This window comes from Microtus ochrogaster, chromosome 4 (genome assembly GCF_000317375.1).
Source record: "Microtus ochrogaster isolate Prairie Vole_2 chromosome 4, MicOch1.0, whole genome shotgun sequence".
NCBI lineage: Eukaryota > Metazoa > Chordata > Mammalia > Rodentia > Cricetidae > Microtus > Microtus ochrogaster.
In genome coordinates, this window is record NC_022011.1 from 40,016,506 (window position 1) to 40,032,458 (window position 15,953).

At 39.5% G+C, this 15,953-nt stretch overlaps 1 protein-coding gene across 1 annotated transcript in view; it reads right to left on the minus strand.

Moving 5' to 3' along the window:
* LOC101984912 (olfactory receptor 50-like) overlaps positions 1–15,570 on the minus strand; it is a 38,781-nt gene extending 23,211 nt beyond the window's left edge. Inside the window, exons 1-2 of the mRNA XM_013355707.2 lie at positions 15,074–15,570; positions 12,109–12,117 (exon numbers count right to left, since the gene is read on the minus strand). Of these exons, the coding sequence (XP_013211161.2) occupies positions 12,109–12,117; positions 15,074–15,570 (506 nt within the window). The remainder of the gene's footprint in view (positions 1–12,108; positions 12,118–15,073) is intronic.
* Positions 15,571–15,953: the final 383 nt, after the last annotated feature.

The following is a 15,953-nucleotide window of genomic DNA, read 5'->3' on the forward strand; positions in this document are numbered from 1 at the left end:
AGTAGGTCCCATTTAATCAATGTTGCCCTTAATGTCTGTGCTGCTGGGGTTATATGTAGGAAGTGATCTCCTGTGCCCATCTGTTGTAGAGTACTTCCCACTTTCTCTTCTCTCAGGTTCAGTGTGTTCGAACTGATATTGAGGTCTTTGATCCATTTGGACTTGAGTTTTGTGCATGGTGATAGATATGAATCTATTTCCATTCTTCTACAGGTTGACAACCAGTTCTGCCAGCACCATTTGTTGAAGATTCTCTCTTTTTTCCATTGTATACTTTTAGCTCCTTTATCAAAAATCAATGTTTTCATAGGTTTGTGGATTAAAATCTGGGTCTTCTACTCAATTCCATTGATCAACTTCTCTGTTTTTATGCCAATACCAAGTTGTTTTCAATACTGAAGCTCTGAAATAGAGCTTGAAGTCAGGGATGGTAATGCCTCCCGACGTCTCTTTATTGTATAAGATTGTTTTGGCTCTTCTGGGTTTTTTGTTTTTCCATATAAAGAAAATTATTGTCCTCTCAAGGTTTGTGAAGAATTTTGATGGGACCTTGATGGGGATTGCATTGAATCTATAGATTGCTTTTGGGAGAGTTGCCATTTTTACTATGTTGATCCTCCCAATCCAAGAGCATAGGAGATCCTTCCATTTTCTGGTATCCTCTTCATTTTCTTTCTTCAAAGACTTAAAGTTCTTGTCAAATAGGCATTTCATTTCCTTAGTCAAAGTTACCCTAAGATATTTTATGCCATTTGTGGCTATCGTGAAAGGTGATGCTTCTCTGATTTCCCTCTCTGCTTCCTTATCCTTAGTGTAAAGGAGGGCAACTGATTTTTGGAGTTGATCTTGTACCCTGCCACATCACTAAATGTGTTTATCAGCTGTAGGGGTTATTTGGTAGAGTTTTTGGCGTCGCTTATGTATACTATCATATCATCTGCAAATAACGAAAGTTTAACTTCTTCCTTTCCAATATGAATCCCCTTGATCCCCTTATGTTGTCTTATTGCTACTGTTAGAACTACAAGCACTACATTGAAGAGGTATGGAGAGAGTGGACAGCCTTGTCGTGTTCCTGAGTTTAGTGGGATGGTTTTGAGTTTCTTTCCATTTAATTTGATGTTAGTTGTCAGCTTGCTGTAAATAGCTTTTCTTATATTTAGGTATGACCCTTGTATCCCTAATCTCTCCAAGACTTTTATCATAAAGGGGTGTTGAATTTTGTCAAATGCTTTTTCAGCATCTAATGAAATGATCATATGGTTTTCTTCTTTCAGTTTATTTATATGATGGATTACATTGATAGATTTTCATATGTTGAACCAGCCCTGCATCTCTGGGATGAAGCCTACTTGATCATATTGGATAATTTTTCTAATGTGTTCTTGGGTTCAGTTTGCCAGTATTTTATTGAGGATTTTTGCGTCGATGTTCATGAGTGAGATTGGCCTGTAATTCTCTTTCTTGGTTGGGTCTTTGTGTGGTTTTGGTATCAGGAACATGGGCATCGAAGAGGATCCTTATGGAGTTTGATAGCCATTTGGGCAAGAAGCTGCTCTTGCCTGGACTATTGCATAAACTGGACACAGAGAACCCATAGAGAGAGGACTACTGAACTTGCCTAAAGGTGAGATGGTCTTTCGGGGTTTCTGATTCATGAAAGAGTCTGCGAGACATTCTGCAGAACATAGCAGATAGTGACTGAACTGCCTTTGAAATTTCCTGCTTCATGGAAATGTCTCTGGATACTATGGGCCTGTAGGCCAAAGATGGATGCCCCAACACTACAGAGGAACTTTGGGTGACTGTCCAGGCAGCAAGATGTCTCTATGATTTCTAGAGTTTTGTAAGTTGCTTACTTCTTATTTACTTAGATAATATTATATCCTTCTGGAGTCTTTGATGAAGTTAAAGAATATATAGATAGAGGCGTTTTGTTTACGAGCTACCCAACCAGCACAGAGATCTGATCTTGTCACCAAGAGAGCCATCATTGGGGTGAGATTCGGACACGGAACTCAGATGTTCCTCATCCTCCCTATACTTCCTGGGCTTCCTGCTGGGCCTATACTCCCAGCATACTGCCTCTCTCCTCCTATCCCACCCAGCTTGCATCCAGAATCCTCCCCCCTTCTGCCTCCCTTCCCTCTTTGGGGCGCTGGGACCGAATTCCGAGGGTAACCTAGTGGGTGGGAGCTCCTTTGTTTCAATAGCCTGCCTGCAGCAAGCAAGGTAGGTGCTTTGTTTACGAGCTACCCAACCAGCACGGAGATCTGATCTCGGCACGAGGGGAGACATCACTGTGGAGTGCCATCACTGGGAAGGTACATCAGTGGGCAAGGAGACCTGATCCTGTAAAAGAAGATCCATAGGGAAGCATTCGGAGGAAGAGATGGGCAGGCGCCAATGCAAGAATTCACCCAACAATCTGAAAAACGACATGAAACCACCAGAACCCAGCGACCTCACAACAGGAGGACATGAACACCTTAATCAAGAAGAAGTAGAAAAAATTGACTTTATGAAAGTGATTGATGCCCTTAAACAGAATGTAAAAAAAGGGCCTGGGAATTGAAATCAAGACCTCTGGAAGAGCAGCCATTTCTCTTAACTGCTGAACCATCTCTCAATCCCTTGAAATGCACTTTGGAAGCCCATCACACAAGAATTCCCTTTCCTGAGACAGTTAATAGCCCACCCAAGTATGTTTTCTCCTAGTACAGTCCAGTACTATTATATTACATTATCTCTTGTTAACCTACCTTCGCCCACTGTCTCTGCCACAGTGGACTCCAGGTACTCCAGGTGGGAAAAGAAGAAGTGAATACGATGCACCAGGTCTGAGCCAAGCTGGCTGAACTGTATCAAGGCTGTCATCTACATCAGTCCAGGAATGTTTTGGAACTCATAGAAATATTGCAGACACTAGACTAGTCAGGTGCCCAAACTGAGGGCATAGCAGAAAGTACAATAATGATGACATCAGTTATTAGAATTCCCTTCTCTGTTGCTCTTATGAAAGCTGTCTGGGGTCCTGGGTTCCCATGTCTTCTAATACATCCATGGGACTTCTTCACCCCTCCACCATACTTGTTTTCTCTGACATTAGTAAGCCCAACCACTGAGCATACACTGGCACAGTGCTCCCATTGGTGGGTGCCTTGGATAATAATACCCAATATATTTATTCTCTAGTGGAGTTGATATTGTTCTCTGACTTCTCTTTTCTCTCTTCACTTAAGCATAAACTCCAGGAGATTAAAAGAGAATTCTGTTTGTCCTGTTTTTCTGGTAGACTAGAACAAGATAGGTAAAAATACTGGGGATCTAAGCATCACTGGAGTTCCTCTGCTTAGCCTTCACAGAGAAGAGAATACAATGGATAGTTCTATTCGTTGGTTGATATGAGTGGGTCTCATCTTCCATTTGATCTTGCCTTTACTGAGAACAATGAAATGTCCTACTCCAGCCCCACAAGTTGCTGGGCACAGAAGTGAAGTCCCCAAGCAGTCTCTGCATGCACTTGCTAAGTATATCTGTGGAGATCTATGTAAGAAAATACCATGCCAATCTGTTTATCTGCATGTGAACTTTAGAAGATGTTTCTATTGGAGATTCCTCTGGACCCTGCATTTTATCCCAGAGGACAATGTGGATGCTTCTATGCCAGTGTCATGCAGTTATGGATAGTATATCTTTGTGGCGATTTGTTTTCTAGTTTATATTTACAGTAATAGGGCCTTTTAAAGTTTCTAGAAAACAACATAGTATAAAGTATATGAAAACAGAAAGTGCAACACTTTATCATATGACTATCTCCTAGTTCTGCTCCTCCACTCTGCTTTTCTTTTTATTATTTTAACTTATGGAATTAGATGTTTTGAATGATAATGTCCCCCATAGGATCCAATATTGAATACTTGATTTCCCCCATTGGCCATATTATTATGCTCTTGCTGGGGAAAATCTGTCACTGGGGCCAGGGTTTAAGGTTTCAAAGCCTCATGCCATTCTCAGTATGCTCTCTCTCCAGCTTGTGGTTCAGGATGTAAGCTCTTCACTGTAGCTGCCATGCCTGCCCCCTGCTGCCTTTGCTCCACCATGATAGACTCTAACCCTCTGAAACCATAAGCCCAAATATATCTTTCCTTCTACCAATTGCCTTGGCCATGGTATTTTACCACAGCAACAGAAAATTAACTCATGTACCAGGAGTAGAGTATTTCTCTGACAGAAATACCATGTGACTTTTGGTAGAATGGGAAATACTTTGGGACTTTGGACAAGAAAAGTGTTTAGATGCTGTAAGAAAATCTTAATTGGTCATACTGGTAAGATTTTGGAACACTGTAGTGCCAAGTGTTGTGGTGATGGTGGAGACCCAGCCCAAGAAGTTTTGGAAGGGAACAATATTGGCAAATGAAAGGACCTCGGAGGGAGAAAGCCTGAACCAGAACCTCTGTGGGTCTGGAAACAAGTCTGGGACCTCCTAGGGAGTATATCAGAGCCAGAAACCTTTGCATGATCAGGTCCAAGCCAAGGACCTTCTGAGTAATGGGCCCAGACCATGGGCATTTACAGAAACAGGACTGAGCCAGCGGTTAACCTAGGCTGGAGCAGGCCTGAGTGAACTCCACAGGTACAAGGGAGCGACCACAGAGGGTATAGGCCAGAGCTAGAGACCTCTGCAGGCCCAGGCATGAGTCTGGGACCTTGGAGGGACTAGTCCTGAGCCAGGACCTCTGCAAGTCCGAGCACAAGTCTGAGGGAGTAGACCTGAACCAGAGACCTCTACAGGCATGAGTCTGGGACCTTGAAGGGAGTAGGCAGGAACCAGAGGCCTCTGAGGATATGGGCATGAGTTTGGGTCCTCCAAGGGAGTAGACCAGAGCCAGAGACCTTTGTGGGACCAAGTCCAAGCCAGGGACCATTGCAGTAGTGGACACAAGGGAGTAGGTCTGTGGGTCCACATACAAGTTTGAGACCTCTGACGGAGTAGACAAGAACCAGAGACCTCTGCAGGTTCAGGCACGTGTCTGGGACCTCAGAGGGAGTAGGCCTGAGACAGGACCTCTACCAGAGCAGGCCCAAGGCAGCAACCTCAGCAAAAAGAGCCTCAAGCAGGCTATCTCCATGGGAGCAGGCCTAAACGACCCCTGGTATTGCAGAGCAAACCTCACAAGTGCCAAGTGACCTACAGGGTTACTGGAACCATGACCCTGACTGCACCATGAGGAGCAACCATCTGAGCCTTAGATCCACTGGCACCTAGAAAATTGATCACCAGAGTCACAGATAGCACCAGCTACACTGGAGAAAAAGATGGGTAGACAAGGTAAGAACACACACAACATCACAAAGAGCAACATGACACCAGTAAAATCTAGAGACCTTACAATAGCAAGTCTTGAACAACCAAATATAGATGAAGCAGAAAAAAATGCCTAAAAAATAACTTTAAGGAATGCTTGAGGACCTTAAAGATGAAATTAAAAATTCCCTCAAAGAAATGGAAGAAAAGACAAACAAAAAATTGGAAGACATCAACAAATCCCTTAAAGAAAACCAACCCAGACCCAAAAAGATGAACATGGGATGTACTCACTCATAATTGGTTTCTAGACATAAATAAAGGTCAGTGAGTCTATAATTTGATATCCTAAAGAAGCTAAATAAGAAGGTGAACCCAAAGAAAAACATATAGCTATCCTCCTGCTTATGGGAAGTAGTCAAGATTGCCGGGGAAAAAATTGGGATCTTGGGGGTGGGGTGGGAGGGGGTAAGGGGAGATGGGAAGAGAAAAGTGAGAAGGGGAGGATGGGGGGAACTTGGGGAAACGGGATGATTGGGATAAAGGAAGATTGGATAGGGGAGCAGGGAAGCACATATCTTAGTTAAGGGTGCCTTCTTAGAGTTGGCAATAGACTTGAACCTAGAGGGGCTCCCAGGTGCCCAGGGCAATGTCCCCAGTTAGTTCCTGGGGCAGCTGAGGATAGGGAACCTTAAATGACCCTATCCTATAGCCACACTGATGAATATCTTGCATATCACCATAGAACCTTCATCTGGCGATGGATGGAGATAGAGACAGAGACCCACACTGGAGCTCCAGACTGAGCTCCCAATGTCCCAATGAGGAGCAGAAGGAGGGAGAACATGAGCAAAGAAGTCAGGACCAGGAGGGGTGCACCCACCCACTGAGACAGTGGGGCTGATCTATTGGGAGCTCACCAAGGCCAGCTGGACTGTGATTGAAAAAGCATGGGATAAAACTGGACTCTCTGAATATGGCGAACAATGAGGGCTGCTGAGAAGCCAAGGACAATGGCACTGGGTTTTGATCCTACTTCATTTTCTGGCTTTGTGGGAGCCTAGCCAGTTTGGATGTTCACCTTCCTAGACCAGGATGGAGGGGGGAGGACTTTGGACTTTCCACAGGGCAGGGAACCCTGACTGCTCTTCAGACTGGAGAGGGAGGGGGAGAAGAGTGGGGGGGGGGGGGTAGGAGGGGGAGGGAAATGGGAGGCTGGGAGGAGGCGGAAATTATTTTTCAATAAAAAAATAAAATGAAATAAAAAAAGAAAACCAAGAAAAGCAATCAAACATGTGAAAGAAACTATTCAAGACTTGAAAACTGAAATAGAGGCAATAAAGAAAGCACAAGATTTTGGTTTTATAGAAACAAAAATCATGAAAAAACAATTAGGAACTACAAATGCAAGCATAAACAACAGAATACAGGAGATGGAAGAGAGAATCTCAAGCACTAAAGATACAATAGAGGAAATAGACTCATCAGTCAACAAAAGCATTAAACCTAACAAAAGCTTAACACAAAATATCCAGAAAATATGGGACACCAAGAAAAGATCAAACCTAGAAATAATAGGTATATAAAAGAAGTACAAATCCAAAGCACAGAAAATATATTTAACAAATCATAGAAGAAAACTTGCCCAACCTAAAGAAAGATATGCCTATGAGGATACAAAAAAGCTTACAAAACACCAAATAGACTGGATCAAAAGAAAACTCCCCTCATCACATAATAATCAAAGCACTAAACACAGAATAAAGAAAAATATTAAGAGCTGCAAAGGAAAAAGGCCAAGTAACATATAAAGGTAGACCTATCAGAAATATATCTGACTTCTTAATGGAAACAATGAAAGCCAGAAGGTCCTTGTCAAGCATCATGCAGACATTAAGAGACCATGGATGCTCCCAGTACTAGGGAGGCAGAGGCAGGATGATCTCTGTGAGTTCGAGGCCAGCCTGGTCTACAAGAGCTAGTTTCAGAACAGGCTCAAAATCTACAGAGAAACCCTGTCTCAAAAAACCAAAGAAAAAAGAAAAAAAGAGACCATAAATGCCAGCCCAGACACTATAGCCAGCAAAGCTTTCAATCATCATAGAAGGACAAAACAAGATATTCCATGACAGAACCAGATTTAACCAATACCTAGCCACAAAGCCAGCACTACAAAAAGTAATAGAAGAAAAACTCCAACCCGAGGAAGTTGGATACATCAACAAAAACACAGACAATAGATGATCTCACAGCAGCAAATACCAAAGAAAGGAAAAACACACAAAATAACAGCAGCAACACAAAACGTGAAATAACAGGAGATAGTAATCACTGGTCATTAATATCCCTTAATATAAATGGACTCAATTGAAACTGACAGATTAGATATGAAAATAGAATCCATCCTTCTGCTGCATACAAGAAACACACCTGAACCTCAAAGACAGCGTAAAGTCTTGGGAAAAAATTTTCCAATCAAATTGATGTAAGAAACAAGATGGTGTAGCAATCCTAATATCTAACAAAATAGGTTTCAAACTGAAATCAATCAAAAGGGACAAATAGGACATTTCATATTAGTCACAGGAAAAAAATCTATCAAGAGGAAATCTCAATACTGAACATCTATGCCCCTACTAAAAGGGCACCCTCATATGAAAAAGAAACACTTCTAAAGCTTAAATCATACATTAAACTCCACACGCTAATAGTGAAAGACTTCAACACTCCACTCTCCCAACTGCATAGGTCTGTCAGACAAAAAAATTAACAGAGAAATAAGGGTACTAACAGATATTATGACTCAAATCAACTTAACAGATATCTATAGAACATTCTATCCAAACATAAAAGAACATACCTTCTTCTCAGAACCTTATGGAATCTTCTCAAAAACTGACCACATACTACGTAACAAAACAAACCTCAACAGATATTTTAAAAAATGGAATAACTCCAAGTATCTTATCAGATCACCATGGCTTAAAACTAGAATTCAACAGCAACACTAATTTCAGAAAGCCCACAAACACATGGAAATTTAAAAATGCTCACCTGAAGGTTCAATTGATTAAGGAAGAAATAAAGTGAGATTATGGGCAAACTCTGTCAACCAATCACATCTAGTTAAGACTTGGCTACCTGGAGTCCAGGAAGAAACACTGGGAAGACCCAGATGCATGGCTCCTGTCGGACAGATAGAAAGTTGGACCTCCCACTCTTGTAGCGTGAGTTTCCCCTTATAACCATTAAAATATAATTGTTATTTTTGAGCTGGCCTGGTTATTTATCATACCGACCTTATATTCAGTATAGATAGATAATCTTCAACCTCTTCAAAAAGATGTAAAAAGTAGAATTTAATCTAACTTAGAGTTCTGTGGTAGTGAGACACAATTGCTCCTGGCAGCACCGATCTATTCCCAAGAGAATGTTGAACACCAAAGACACTCCACCTGGAACTTTTCTTCTTGGCAAAACTGGCCTTTGGACAAAGAAATGCCCATACATCAACCACTGACAGAGATACATAATATCCATAAATGGATAAAACAGGACTGTCATATTCTGCCAAGACAGGGTATGATAGTTTTAAAAAGTTTCTTGCCTTTGAAAATGGTATGTCAGTTATGTTAGGCCTTAGCCAAAGTTGGTTGCTTCAACATTGCAAATGAGACTTTGGGTGATTGTCCAGGTAGCCAGTTGTCTCTGTCATTTGTTGCACATTTTGGAAGTTTCTCGATTGCACTTCCTGTTCACTCAAGTAATATTGTTTCACTTCTCTGATCTTTGATGGATTTGAGAATTAGATAATTGTAGTTACTTTCCTCACAATTTAGCCAAGCTTAATTTCAATGTAATATTTAGACTCCTTGAAACAGAATGTTTAGTAAAACTTTTGTTATGTGTTCCTTGCTTAATATTGTTTATTATTTGTAATTTTATATTTGGTATCTGTTCCTGTTGTATATAGTTGTATTGGGTTTGGATTGATCTTGTTTAGACAAAAGGAGGAGATGATGGGAAAACTCTGTCAACCAATCACATCTAGTTAAGGTGTGACTACCTGGAGCCCAGGAAGAAAAACTGGGAGGACCCTGGTTCTCTCTCTCTCTCTCTCTCTCTCTCTCTCTCTCTCTCTCTCTCTGCATGGCTCCCGCCAGACAGATAGAAAATCGGACCTCCCTCTCTTGTAGCATGAGTTTCCACTTATAACCATTAAAATATAATTGTTATTCTTGAGTTGGTCTGGTTATTTATCATACCAGTCTAATTCGCAATAGTGAGAAGTTAAAGAATTCCTAAAATGTAATGAAAATGACCACACAACATACCCAAATTTATGGGAAACAGTGAAAGCAGTGTTAAGAGGAAAGTTCATAGCACTAAATGCCTTCATAAAGAAGCTGGAAAAATTCCACTATAGTGAGCTAACAGAACATTTAAAAACTTTAGAACAAAAAGAGGCAAAGTCACCCAAGAGAATTAATGGCAGGAAATAATCAAATTGAGAGCCGAAATCAACAAAATAGAAACAAAGAAAACAATACAATAAATCAATGAGAAAAAGAGTTTGTTATTCTGGAAAATCAACAAAATAGACAATCTTTTATCCAAACTAACCAAAAGGCAGAGAGAGAATATCCAAATTAACAAAATCAGAATTGAAATAAGGGACATAACAACAGACCTGAAGAAACCCAGAAAATCATTAGGTCATATTTTGAAAACCTGTACTCCACAAAATTAGAAAACTTAAAGGAAATGAACAACATTTTGAATAAATATCACTTACCAAGTTAAATCAAGACCAGAGGAGCAAATTAAATAGATCTATAACTGCTACAGAAATGGAAACAGTCATCAGGAGTCTCCCAAGCAAAAAAAGTCCAAGACCAGATGGTTTCAGCTCAGAATTCTACAAGATTTTCAGAGAACTAATACCAATACTTTTCAAATTGTTACACACAAAAGAAACAGAAGGAACATTGCCAAACTCTTTTTGTGAGGCTACAGTTACACTTATACACAAACCACATAAAGACGTTACTAAGGAAGATATTACAGACCAACCACACTCATAAACATCGATGCAAAAATACTCAATAAAATAATGACAAATTGAATCCAAGAACACATCAGAAAAATCATCCATCATGATCAAGTCAGCTTCATTCCAGGGATGCAGGAATGGTTCAACATATGAAGATCTGTCAATATAATACACCACATAAACAAACTGAAAAACAAAAACCACATGATCATCTCCTTAGATGCTGAAAAAGCTTTCAAAAATACAACATCCCTTCATGATAAAGATCTTGGAGAGAGCAGGGATACAAGGAACATATCTAAATATAATAAAGGCAATATACAACAAGCCAACAGTCAACATCAAATTAAGTGGAGAGAAACTCACAGCAATCCCACTGAAATCAGAAACAAGACAAGGTTGTTCACTCTCTCCACATCTTTTCAATATAGTTCTTTAGGTCCTTGCTAGAGTAATTAGACAACAAAAGATCAAGGGGCTACAAATCAGAAAAGAAGAAGTCAAACTCTCACTATTTGCTGATGATATGATAGTTTACATAAGCTATCCCAAAAATTCTACCAAGGAATTTCTACAACTCAGAAAGACTTTCAGTAATGTATCAGGATACAAGATTAACTCAAAAAATGAGTAGCCCTCCTTTACACAGATGATAATTGGGTTGAGAAAAAAATCAGAGAAACATCACCTTTCACAATAGCCACAAATAGCATAAAATATCTTGTAGTAACTCTAAACAAACAAATGGAAGACCTGTATACTAGGAACTTTAAATCTTTGAAGAGAAAAATTAAAGAAGACACCAGAAAATGAAAAGATCTCCCTTGTACTTGGGTAGGTAGAATTAACATAGTAAAAATGGCAATTTTACCAAAAGCAATTTACAGATTCAATGTAATGTCAATTAAAATCCCAACAAAATTCTTTACAGACCTCGAAAGAATAGTACTCAACTTCATATGGAAAAGCAAAAAACCCAGAATAGCCAAAACAATACTGTACAATAAAGAAACTTCTGGAGGCATCACAATCCCTGACTTCAGACTCTACTAGAGAGCTACAGTACTGAAAACAGCCTGGTATTGGGATAAACACAGACAAGAGGACCAATGGAACTGAATCGAAGGCCCAGATATAAATTCACACACCTACGCACATCTGATTTTAGACAAAGAAGCAAAAAATATAAAATGGAAAAAGAAAGCATATTTAACAAATGGTGCTGGCATAACTAGATATCAACATGTAGGAGAATGAAAATGGATCCATGTCTATCACCGTGCACAAAACTCAAGTACAAATGAATCAAAAACCTCAACATAAAGCCAACCACACTGAACCTCATAGAAGAGAAGGTGGAAAGTACACTTGAACACATTGGCATAGGAGACCACTTCCTAAATATAATCCCAGCATCCCAGCAGCAGACACTGAGAGAAAGAATTAATAAATGAAACGTCCCAAACTGAGAAGCTTCTGTAAAGCAAAGGACACCATCAACAAGACAAATGACAGCCTACAGAATGGGAAAAGATCTTAATTAACCCCACATAAGACAGAGGGCTGATCTCCAAAATATACAAAGAACTCAAGAAATTAGTCATCAAAAAAAAAAACAGTAAAAAAAAAAATGGGGTCCAGACCTAAACAGAGAGCTCTCAACAGAGGACTCTAAAATGGCTGAAAAACATTTAAGGACATGCTTAGCATCATTAGTCATCAGAGAAATGCAAATCAAAACAACTCTGAGATTCTGTCTAACACCTGTAAGAATTGCCAAGATCAAAAACACTGATGACAACTTATGCTAGAGAGGTTGTGGGGAAAAGGGCACACTCCTGCATTACTGGTGGGAATGCAAGCTGGTATAGGCCTTTTGGATATAAGTATGGTGATTTCTCAAAAAATTAGGAAACAACCTTCCTCAAGACCCAGCAATATCACTTTTGGGTAAATATCCAAAGGATGCTCAATAGTGCCACAAGGACATGTGTTCAACTATGTTCATAGCAGCATTGTTTGTCATAACCAGAATCTGGAAATAACATAATGCCTCTCATCCAAAGAATAGATAAGAAAAATGTGGTACATGTACACAATAGAGTACTACACAGCAGAAAAAATAACGACAGCTTGAATTTGCAGACAAATGAACATCATTTTGAGTGAGGCAACCCAGACCCAGAAGGACAGTTATCACATGTGCTCACTCATAAGTGGTTTTTAAACATAAAATGAAGAAAACCAGCTCACAAATCACAATCCCAGAGAACCTAGACAATAATGAGGACCCAAAGAAAGGCATACATAAGTCTAATCTACATGGAAAGTAGGAAAAGACAAGAAATCCTGAGTAAATTCGAAGCATGGGGACTTGGGAGAGGGTTGAAGGTGTTGGGAGAGGCAGGGAGGGGGGCAGAGAAAGAATGTAGAGCTCAATAAAAATTAACTTTTAAAAACCTGCTAGAAAAAGAAGAGTGGTTTTGGATTTAAAAATGTTTTGATGTAAAAGTTGGGAGAAAACATATTTGACATATTTGTTTTTGTCAGAGGTGAACATTGGAGAATGGGAAAATTTGCTTGTTAAATGGAAAAACATGTTTGTTTTTTATGTATAAATAAAGAAGGCTGGAGCTATGCAGGGTCTACCACTTGTTAAAACTCATCTGGTGGTCAGACAATTTATTTCCTCATACTGACGCCTCTTTCCTACTTCAGGACCTGAACCCAGGCTGTGGCTGGACCACAGTGCCTGTGTGCATATCTGTGCCCAATGTGCATCACTTGTGAGTGTTAAAGCCAAAAGAGGACACTGGACCCCTGTAACTGGGGTTACAGGCCGTTGTGAGCCACTATTTGAGTTCTGGAAATCAAAACTGGTCCACTAGAAGAGTAGCCAGTACTTTTTAACCACCAGGCTAGTTCTCCAGTTCCCAGAATATGTTTTCAGGAAAATAATATACACAAGTAAAATATGTAAACACTGAAACCATTGAAAATATCCCCAATCAAGATTATATTTTCCTTGGAAGTTATGAGAATTAGACAATTATAGTGGTAAATCATACACCTCAAATGGTTAAAACAATAAATGTTATATTATGTTATACATACGGTGCCTCATTTTTAAATTTTTTGACAAAAACAAAGTCACAATGTCTTTACAAATCACAAAACAATAGAAAAATATTATGTTATTAACATGTTAGTAAAGAAGACGAGCTTGATGATGCACACCTTTAATACCAGCACTGAGGATGCAGAAGCAGGTGGATCTCTGTGAGTCAAAGCCATCCTGATCTATGTAGTGGGTTCCAAGACAGTTAGGGCTACATAATGAGACTTTGTACCAAACAAACAAACCAACAAATAAAACCCCCAAACTAATTAGTAGGGGAAAGGGAATAACATAAATATATAATCAAAATGCAAACAAACATTAAAATAAATATCTCAAACAGAAAATAGAAATGTGAAAAATATATATCTGAAAGTATGACAGTTTCATTAAATATTGATAATTGAATTTTATAGAATGTAAAGTGCATAACTTTATGTTTAAAAGTTTATGTAAAGTATATAAACAGAGAAAATTGTGATTTTGCACTATTTAAATGGGTACATCACACATGTAAGAATGCTGAAAAGTAAAATTACTGATAAAAAAAATACCAAATATTCACTGACACATAAGAAGTAGGCATCCTTATGCTACTATGAGAAGTAGAGATGACAAGACAGAGGCTCTCAGTAAAGAATAACTAAATTATCATCCAATTATAAATGCTATGATGTGTGTTTACTGAATAATAAGTGTTTGCAGAACTTTCCAATTTTCATAGTGTAGTCATTCCCATGATGTCTGATTTCAAGCTAGTAGTGTGATATCCTAACTGTACAGCTGGGAAGGTACAAACAGCATGAAGTCTGTATAACCCTGTTTCAGGACACCATATTATGTGTGTCAGTCCACCAGAAATAGATCATAATGCTAAATTATATAGAATGACGAGCAATCAGAGATTAATGATAGAGAAGACCAAACCTTGATCCAGTTGATATCTTGAGAACACTGTGCAGGACTAGGGATGTAGCCTTCCATTAGTGAGTCCCTGGGAACAACCCCAGGACTGCATCAAACAACCAACAATAACAGAAAATGCTGCACACAACAATGTAATGCATATTATATTAAACACAGAATTATCATACACACAATATTTTTAGGAAATATACCTCAAAGTGTTCATAATAAGTATAATGGGTGTCACTTAAAGGACTTGGCTCTAGTAACAAATATTTCTAGAGCCTGTTTTATATCTCTATTTCTCAGGCTGTAGATGAAAGGGTTCAGCAACGGGGTGACTACTGTGTAAATTACAGAAGCAACTATGTCTTTGTCACTGGCATTCTGAAATGAAGAGAAAAAGTAAACACCTGCAAGTGTCCCGTAGTATAAAGATACCACGAAGAGATGGGAGCCACAGGTAGAGAAGGTTTTAAAGAATCTCTTTGTTGAAGGGTCCCTCAGGACAGTGCTCCCTATGTGAATATAAGAGCCCAGGATGCTACTCAGAGGCAGGATGAAAAGAAATCCCCCCTCAGTGAAGATAACTAGCTTATTGAGAGAGATGTCTGAACAACTCAACCTCAGGAGGGCAGTGAGGTCACAGAAGAAGTTGGGGATGGCATTATTGGAACAGAAGGACAATCGGATCAAGAGGAGGGTATGCAGCAGGGCATGGACACAACAGAACAACCAGGACCCAGCAACTAAGCAAACACAGACTTCCTTCCTCATGACAGTGATGTAATGCAGTGGATGACAGATGGCCACGTACCTGTCATAGGCCATCACTGCAAGAAGGAAATTATCCGGACAGCCAAAGAGAACAAAAAAATACATCTGAGAGATGCATCCATTGTAGGAGATGGAATGTTGCTGAGCCTGAATATTCATCAGCATTTTGGGAACTGTAATGGATGAAAGAGAGATGTCAGAGAAGGCCAAGTGGCTGAGGAAGAAGTACATGGGGGTGTGGAGGTGAGAGTCCAGCCTGATGAGCAGGATGATGAGCAGGTTCCCCAGCACCGTGGTCAGGTACATGGCCAGGAATAGGGTAAAAAAGACACTCTGCTGCTCTGGTCTGATGGGAAGCCCCAGGAGGAGGAACTTGGTCACACTGCTCTGGTTCTCTCTCCTCATGCTGTTATTGCCTCTGTTGAGAGTTAGAAAAAGGATTAAACACCAGTAAATACGACCTTCACATTATTACAATGATATTTTATATGTGATTCTTCTTTGCTTTAGATGCAAGGAATTATTGCATCTAAAAATTTGGAGAATTTTTCACAGGTTAGTTTTAATTTACTCTAAAAAGTAACTTATTTTGGCACTACCCAATTGATATTGAATGTCACTTCCTTATTTGGACTATAATAGTAAGAACCCTCGTATTCATATTCTATCATCTACTTCACAGCTTATCTTTTGTGTATGTTATCTCATCTAGATTTATATTATGGAGGTTTGTTGCTTATTCCTGTTTTCTTTTTCCAACTGTTTATTTACAAATACTCATTGTAACA